This window comes from Nelusetta ayraudi, unplaced genomic scaffold (assembly GCF_046127955.1).
Source record: "Nelusetta ayraudi isolate G7.1 ecotype Tasmania unplaced genomic scaffold, CSIRO-AGI_Nayr_v1 ptg000135l, whole genome shotgun sequence".
NCBI classification, from domain to species: domain Eukaryota; kingdom Metazoa; phylum Chordata; class Actinopteri; order Tetraodontiformes; family Monacanthidae; genus Nelusetta; species Nelusetta ayraudi.
Window position 1 is genome coordinate 3296626 of NW_027466185.1, and position 8746 is coordinate 3305371.

Genomic DNA, 8746 nt, shown 5'->3' on the forward strand with positions numbered 1-8746 from the left:
CCACCCCCTAGCCGCCCCTACCCTCGCCCCCCACAGCCTTGTGTGGTTAAGGCACATGCCATCCAGCCAGGCGGGCCTAAACCGCGGTGGAAGGCCTTGTGTAAGCAGAGGCGCATCACGTTGGAATTTGCCGTTTTTGTGCCGCTCATGGGAACGCCGTGATGTGTCTGAACGGCCGCCGCACCCCGGCAGAGGGTTCCCGAGCGAGCCTTTTCACACGAGGACCTCGAGGACCCCCCATGCCCACGCCCCGACCCCACCCCACCCCCTTCTGAAAAAACAAAACCCGTTCACGCAGACAACTTGGATGCTTAAAATAGTTTGGGAAGATTTTCTGCCTCTTTGAGTTTTGGCGCAACAAAAGGGCCAACGAAAAGGCGTGTGTGTGTATGTGTGTGTGAGTGTCCTCGAGAGACATGTTAAGCACTAGATAGCAAAGCCCCACCCCAACCCCCGAATCCCTTGTCCCACCCACCTCACAATTACTTCTATCCCCGTAACAAAAGAAGGAAACTTAACCACGCGATTGCAAAACAAACAAACAAACATAAAAACAAAAGAATGCCGTTGACAATGGAACGAGGAAACAAAAAAAGATCTAGTTTTCCCCCCCCCCCGTCAGTCTGTTATGCCGTCTTAAGTTCTATCAGTAGCAACTAAAGGTTCTGAACGTTGGTTGACTGTTGGTTGAATGTTTGAAAGGCTAAAGGCCTTCACCGACTGGATGATCATTTGCGCAGGTCAAACTGATGATTGACGAGACCATTTTTCAGGAATTTTTGTACACAGAGCTCAAGACAACACGAGTCCAAAACCCTTTTACCTTGTCGCAAACTGATGCTGGTCTGATGAGTTTCAAACCCAAACAATTTTCTCTTTTCTTCACGCCGTTTATTACCGATAAACCTGGTGTACCAAGTACCTGAAAGGGTTTTGTGGTGTTTCAATACATAAATAAACATCCTTTACTTTCAGTGTTCAACATATTACAGTGTTTCGCACAGTCAGAAGGAATTGGCCGCAGTCTTTCTTTTTCTCCTCCTCGATGCTTTTTCCGCAGAGGAGTCTGTTGGCTGCCTTTCGGGTTGAATCTTTCCGTCATCCAACTATGGTCAAGCACTGTTTTGCGGGAGTTTTTGCAACAGGTGCACGAGAGAACGTCCTCTCGCCTTCAGAACCAGCATGCAAAGAAAAATCTTTTCCCCTATAGTACGGGGTACGAGTAGTCGTACTTGTACTTCCCAATGCTCTCCAAAGTCTGCTTTTCTTCCTCTTTTAGAAACTACAAGACTTCAACAAAAAGTGCAAATTGTTAAATAAATACGTTCCTTCACTTCCAAGGTTGGTCCTCATCCTTGTCCTCAACCCTGGCTTTCACCGCTCTTTTTCTTCCGCTACTTGCACGTGAAGACCTCGGACCTCTCGCTGCACGTGTTGCACTTGACCACGCAGCACCAGTGGAACTTGCAGTTGCACTGCCAGACGCGCGTGTAGTGGTGCGTGTTGTGGCCGCGGCCGCAGCACATCATACCACAGCTGTCGCCGCCCGTCGACGTGCCGTTGCACAGGCGGCCCCGTGTGCCCGTGCTCCCAGTGGCCGTGTCCTCCTCGCAGTAGTTGGGCGAGCGCTCCAGGTACACCAAGTCCGTGTCGGTGGGCTTCTGGAAGCCACGCGCCTCCTTGACCCGCAGGAAAGAGGGCTGGCGGAGGCGCGAGGCACGCACGGGCTCCACCTGGACGGCGTCGCCGTAGCGCTCCTTCAGGAGGTGGCCGATCTCTCGGAACTTGGGCAGCGTGATCCAGCAGGTCTTGGTGGTGCAGGAGCCGGAGACGCCGTGGCACTTGCACTCCAGCTTCATCCGTTCTTCCAAGACCTGATGGCGGGGAGAAGTACAAATACTTTGTTACCGTCCTTGAGTAGATTTTTCAGGTGTCTCTGTGCTTTCTGGAGTATTTGAGTTTGTCTGATGCATTTTTGCTTTTACTCCCCACATTTGTCCACAAGTATCTGTACTTTTGACTCCTTACATTGAAAAAAACATGCTTGTTACTTTTGTATTTAAAGGTGTTTAAAAGATACAAATTCTGCTCAAAGTAATTGACTTCTTATTATCATCACAGCTGTTGCTTGCAGTGGAACTATTTGACCGACGCTGTTGTGTAGTGAGATATAAAAGTGGATGATTTTAGAGCGAGATTATTTCAGAGTACCTCGGCTCTGGGGTCACTGTTCAGTATGTTTTCAGTACAAAAAAAAAAAGTAGAAAATTACATTGGCTATTGTTATTAAAAGTGTAGACATCCAATAATTAAATTGATTTATGTTTTTCCAGTTACTTCTCAAAGTTTTTATTTTCAAAAATGAGCATGACATATGGTGTAGTTTGCGCCCACTCAAGCATTACAATGGCAGTGTGTAGTTTGTAAAGTCGATCATAAAAAAAAGTCACATCATTTCAAAACTATTTCTAAGAATCATGGCCCTGTTTAGTATGAAACAATGGCAGGGATAGTGCTGCTCGGAAAAAAACAAACAAAAAAGGTGAGATGTTGGACCTGGTCATGGATAATTTCCAGTTTCGTATTTTATTCCTCGACTGCTTGGTTGTTTGTTTGTAATTATCTGCCCATTTCGTGTTGAGGGTTGTGAACTCGTCAAGTGATAATTAAAACAACACATTAAATTCCCATTATGTAGCCAAAAAAATGTTCTGGCCAATCATTCATTAGGAATGCCTGAAGTTTTTTTCATGTGTAGCGAAAACACATTTCTCTTTGTAGCTGCTGCTGTTTGTGCGGTTTTGCCATGGTGATGTTTGTCCAAAGCAGCCCAGATGTTGATCCACTGCTGTGTTCCGTAAGCTAGAAGCAAATTCTTCGTCTGCTGTCTTTTTATGTTGACGAAACTCTGATTTCTATTTTTTTTGTTTTGTTTTGACATATCATTACTGGGCATCTGGGTAAATATTATTTCAAAGATTTACATTTAGTTTTGACATGTGCTGGACAACAGTACAAGGTTGACAGTAGTTTAAAACCATTGGTTAACAGGTGGAGTATAAAGAATGCTCAAGGCATTTTGAAAGACTCGGACCCTGTGAAATATTTCATCACCTTTCGCCCGGCCTCGTTGTTGTGCAGGTTCATGAGGCGCCGGGCGTTTTTCTTGATCTCCCGGGCGTCCACGAAGCGCCGCGAGAACTCCACGCCGTACTTGACGTCGGCCGAGCAGCCACCCCACTTCCACCCTTCCTCCTGGTAGTCGTGGTAGCCCTGCTTCTCACGGTCGCAGCCGCACTGGCTGAGGTTGCCCTGGCTGCAGGCCGTGGTGACAGCGTGTGCTACACCCGCCGCCGTGATGGCGTAGGTAAACGCCGCCTCTCTGCTGCCTGCAGAGGGGTGGGGGAGGGAGAAGAAGAAGTCGAGATGAAAAGATGAAAACTTTTCGCTGACGAGTGGGTAGGAATGCCACTGAAAACACCAAGAGTTTCCTCCTGAAAAAACAGTGCACAGATGCGGAGTGCATTTTTATTTAATTTGCAATGAGAAAGAGTTCCAGATAACATGTTTAGCCCTCTGGTTACAGCCTACTGCAAAAATGCTTGATTATAACTCACCGACAGGCGTCTATATTATGCGGGACTTTTAACCCATATTAGTCAAGTGTAATTTCTCAATTCAATGAAACCAACAATGAGGGACCTAGAAGTCAGAAACTGCAGGTGCATTTAAGATGGGATGCAGGCATGGGATCGGGTATCACGGCTAGTTTACCTCCTCTTTTTTTTCTCTTTGGCACTTTTCAGCCTGGCAAAGATGGCAAAGTGTCAGGAATGACAGATGGCAGTGGGTTGTCTGACTTTATTAAAACAACACCAGCAAGCCGGAGGAGGAAAGAAAGAAAGCCGCAAGTAGCGATTTTGGGGGAATGAATCATTGCCGATTTTGCCGAAAGTTTGAAAGAGCGTCGCCGCCGACGATTAATGAAGATTGAAGGACATGACTCTGGAAAGCGTCAACTTGGAGGAGTGTCTTCTAAAAATTTCAAAAGTAATTTGGATTCTCATCAAGTTTTTTCTTTTTCTTTTTCTCAACCTTCTTTGACATCTGTGCCGGCAGCCTGTCGCCGTTACAAAAGTAGAGGGACATCTGCAGGCCGACTTGTAGAGTGGTGGCCGTGGCTCAGCCTCCGTCTTAATGTTTCTCATCATCGGAATTTCTCACGCGGGTTAAGTGTCACTCAGCGTCCACGCGGGGCGGTGCGCATTATTACGGAAAACGATATGGGGCTGCCTTTTTGCGTGTTGAAATAATCTGTGGCCTTGCATAGCAGAGATGTGCCTGTTTCCAAGCTCTTTTGTGTGAGTGTGTGTGTGCATGTGTGTGCGTGTGTCACCAGTTGAACTTGAGAGTAAACACATTTATATTTATGGCGGCAGTGGTGGAGGAGGAGGAGGAAATGAAGTTATTGGCACCGCTGTTGGTAACGGGATACACCGCCATTCCAATCAGGGCCAGGCTGGGCCTTTTGTTCCTCTCCCAAACTGCCTGAGCGTTAACGCATGGCGTCTCCGCTCAGAGGCGATTCCGATGGCTCTCTTCCAACCTGACTCACGGAAACCATCGGCCCCGCGCGGTTCCACCCGGGCCTATAACTCATAACAAAACCCCAAAGTCTTCTCTCATCGACCGAAATTCACCACCCGCTCGGACGTGCTGTTACTGTTACCGCCCGGCTCGCCTCAAGGCGTCAGGGAGCATTGCGTGTGCCAGGCAGCTATCTCCCCTTTTTTTGCGGCATGATTTTTGCATGATTGCGCGTCCACGCCACGCAAAAGGTTTCCATTGTCGCCGTCCAGCAGCTAGAGCTGACTTCTATTAGTGGTTAAGCATGAATCACCCGTGGTGTTCCTCGACCACCCTAATGAGCACACGGGCCCCCCGGCAGGTCAATTAAGTAGAGCGTCGGATGGCGCATTAGCCGCTGGAGACGAAGGTTCAGGTTGCATCCCGCAGTTGTGAATGTCTATGTAAAGGTCAATGCAATACTTGAGTTCCAAATTTTACCCATTTTCACATTTTCGCTATTTGTCCTACAGTGTAGTAGAAAATTGCTGTTCCTTATCCAAAAAACCTCAAGAAACAGCATATTTACCTGAGCTTGATGTCTAATAATGCTTGTTTTTGCACTTTTGCTAAAATTGGTTCCACAAGTTTGGAAGGAGACCAAAACAAAGCGACTGGGCGGTATCATAGCCTTTGTATACATAAGGTCCATTTCCAGACCTGTGTTTTGGCACTCAAGTTCTGAAAAGCGAGGATGGACTCTTCTTCGTTACAGGGCTCCTCATTGCCAAGCCAGTGACACATTATTTTAAGAACACATTGACAAAGTGAATTCTGCAAAACGTGTTACCCCCTCATATCATTTATCGCCCTGGCCTAATCTTTGCGCGGATACCGTTGAATCAAGTTCCTTCTCGTTTGGTAAAGTTGTCTTCCTGGGAAGGTCTCGACAACTGCGACGGGGTCCAACTTTTTCCCCTCTCCGAGCTCGTTTCCACACCACAGGAGAAAAGAGACATTTCCTCTGACAAAAGAAATAAAGGGATCCAGACGTCTGTCCGCCTGTCTCCTGTGTAGAAAGAAGTGATTGCTCCCAGAGCTGCAAGATTAAACATGGATCCAAACCCACAGCGAGACCGCAACAAAACATTTTCGGACTGCGACACAATTTATATAAGAGGTTCACGTTAGGAGCAAACCGGCTTCTGTGAGAAATTAAAGAATGAGTGGACTTCGGCTGCCGAGGTGTACAGATTGTGTTGTTTTCTTTGGATTCTGGCTGGGTTTATTGCCAGAAGCAATGCTTAATACATGAAGAGTCACAGTGACCAATGGTGAGGCAGAAACTGAATCTCGTACGAGGGGGGCACAGTTTTTCCCCCCATCTCTCCTCTCGGCTTTTGAACAATGCCGAGGATCCGTCACCATTCCAGCTGGCTGTGGTTCCGAATAATTTCCTCAAGTCAAGGTTCACCACCATCTCAGAAGTCAGTTTTTGTGCCACTCGGTCGGAGCATGCTGCGGTGCGGACAGCAAATACGGGACGCTTGAGGGTAGAAGAAGAACAGCCAGGAGATGGGCCGCAGTGCCGAGCTGAGCTCATCCGTGTCTTCTTCAACAGTCCATTGATCTTCGAGAATTGCAAGATCCAATCTCGCGCAAACCCGCAGAAAGATCCCTCTGACCCGTGCATCGCACATCTCGTACTTAGAAAGCTGAAATGCAGTTGAGTGGAGTCCGGGGGATTCGCTTCAGTCTCTCGTGGCCTTGCGGTCAAGGTTTTGAAGGTGCCAAGTTGCCTGGGCCACAAATGTTCCCAGTGAGGATTAGAGTTTTTTCCTCTTTTGTTGCAGCTCATTTCTTTTTCTTTCGCTCCTCATTTCCAGTAATCTCACAGAGATCGAATTGTTTAATTGAAGGTCCCGTTTTGCTTTTTCGCCTATTCAGCCGTGCTTTCTGACAACACGCGTCTCCGAACTGACAGCGATCCTCTCAAAATTAGAAGTTTCTGCAGCTAATTCCCTTGCTTTTGATCCTCTCCATAACACATGGGCGCCAAAAGACTCACTTCTGGGAAACAAGTCCTTTGCAAGGTCACGAAGGGCACCCTTGCCCTGGTCTCCTGGTTGGGCGTCAACACCTCCAGCCAAGTGCTCGTTACATCCTGTGAGCGTTTCTGTTTATCCCCTTTCAAAGATATTGGAAGGTCCATCAGCAGGAATCTAAAACCAAAGCTGGAGGGTGTAAACAGAGGGCTAAATTGCCCGATCTACCAATCCTTTTTTATTCCGCAATTTACCATGTGATGCATCTGGACGTCTCAGATTGGAAAACTGAACATCTGAAAAAAAAGCAACAGCGCAAAAAAAAAAAAAAGGTAAATCAAAAATCAAACGGCCCCCGAACAGACTGACCTACTCTGAGCTCTTGTCCAAAGACGGTCCTCTCGCCCAGGGCTGAGCAGTTCCAGCGGCCGTAGCGGAACTGGTACTGGCACTCGTTGATGCCCAGCTGGGCGCCTTCGCCGATGACGATGATGGCGTCCGGGCGAGTCTGGCAAAGAGCCCTCTGACGCGGGGCCAGTCCTGGGATCTTATTGCAGATGATGTTGGCGCCCAGAGCCACCACGGAGGACAGCGCCCTGCGGAGTGGAGACAGAGACGGCAATACAAGTCACCTTCACGACAGATTTGGGACTTAAGTTAAGTGCAGTTGTGGTTGCAGGCAACTTGCATTCTTCCCCCCCTTGCTGCCACACACACACAAACACACACACACACACACACACACACACACACACACACACACACACACACACACACACACCACATCATTTTAAACGCCATGGATTCCCAAAAAAGTTATAAAAGAGAACAATAGTTAATTTTAGAAAGGATTCGACATTCCGCTCACTTCTTCCTGCTGGCTGTTACACAAAATATGAACGGCCGCAGCTATTTTTGAGTTTTTGTGAGTGTTGCGAATGCGAGGCATGCATGGTGCGGCAATGAGAGGGGCCTGGGTCTCTTAATGCCCTGAGAGAGCTCATTACACTCATCATGGAGCAGGCCAACGTGACTGTTTTTCCCCATTCGCTGCCTTCCCAATATGGCTCTTGTCTGACTTCTTTGGCGGTTCGCCTCTGATGTGTAAATCCAAGAGATCGGGTTCTGTGGTCAGCAGCGCATAGTATTATAGACCAATACACTTCTTGATCTCGTATAAAAATGTGTATTTTTTTTTATGTGTGAGTTGTGCGTTTGTCCGGAAGTGAAAAGGCCCCAACTGGTCATGTTGACTAAATCTAATCCATCATACTTCATGAAGTAAAAGTGTTCTACCACAGTGGAACATCAGTGACCCACATTGCATTAATATTTGTTGATCCATTTATATATTTACAAAACAGAAACAAATCACAATAACACAGCACATTAACATTTAATTATAATTACATTTAATTAGCTGCACTTTGCTCTCCTATGCTGTCTTTAGCAAGATCCTGCATTTCCCCAAACGATCTATTTATCTATCTATCTATCTATCTATCTATCTATCTATACGGGCAACACTTTCGGTGCGCTCTTTGAAGCGCACACCTGCGTTTAAGCGGCGCTTGGTGCGTAATTGCGCGCGTAAGGTGGCCGTCACATGCTGCTGACAGAAAAATAGCGGGGAATAGCGAGGAAAAAACGTACAGGTAGCTGCCGCTGGTGAGGATGAGGAAGATCTGCGGGTAGTAGACGGACAGCAGCGCGCTGCGGGACGAGATGATGAGCATGGTGGCGCATTGGTCGCAGCTGACTCCGCTCTCTTACGCTCGGCACAGACCGGAGGGAGAGGGGGGGAAAAGTATATCCTTGTGTGCGGAGTTCCAAAGGATGGGAGGATAAAAAAAACAAACAACCCAAAAAACAACAAAAACAACAACAATACACACACATACACACGCGAGTGTCCTCTCTCAGCTAATGGAGCCGTGGCGCGCTGCGGCAGCTCCGAGCTCCGCTGGCCATGAGTCGGAGATGTGAGGCTGCATCCCACGGCCGCAGTGCGCTCCGCCACCTGGGCTGACGGGAGGGATGGCTGGGAAATAAATGAGGGGAGGGGAGGGGGGAGCCGCGTGGATCCGGATGTCCGATGCGCGTTGCTCCAAGGGTGGGTGACGGGCGGGAGCATG

At 48.0% G+C, this 8746-nt stretch overlaps 1 protein-coding gene across 1 annotated transcript; it reads right to left on the reverse strand.

Moving 5' to 3' along the window:
- Nucleotides 1–609: 609 nt before the first annotated feature.
- wnt7ba (wingless-type MMTV integration site family, member 7Ba) lies at nucleotides 610–8476 on the reverse strand. Its single transcript, XM_076051700.1, has 4 exons — nucleotides 8265–8476; nucleotides 6981–7207; nucleotides 3115–3389; nucleotides 610–1874 (listed from the first exon to the last, which is right to left on the reverse strand). Exons 1-4 carry the CDS (start codon nucleotides 8345–8347, stop codon nucleotides 1395–1397), a joined length of 1065 nt encoding a protein of 354 aa, XP_075907815.1. The 5' UTR covers nucleotides 8348–8476; the 3' UTR covers nucleotides 610–1394.
- Between the last annotated feature and the right edge of the window lie 270 nt (nucleotides 8477–8746).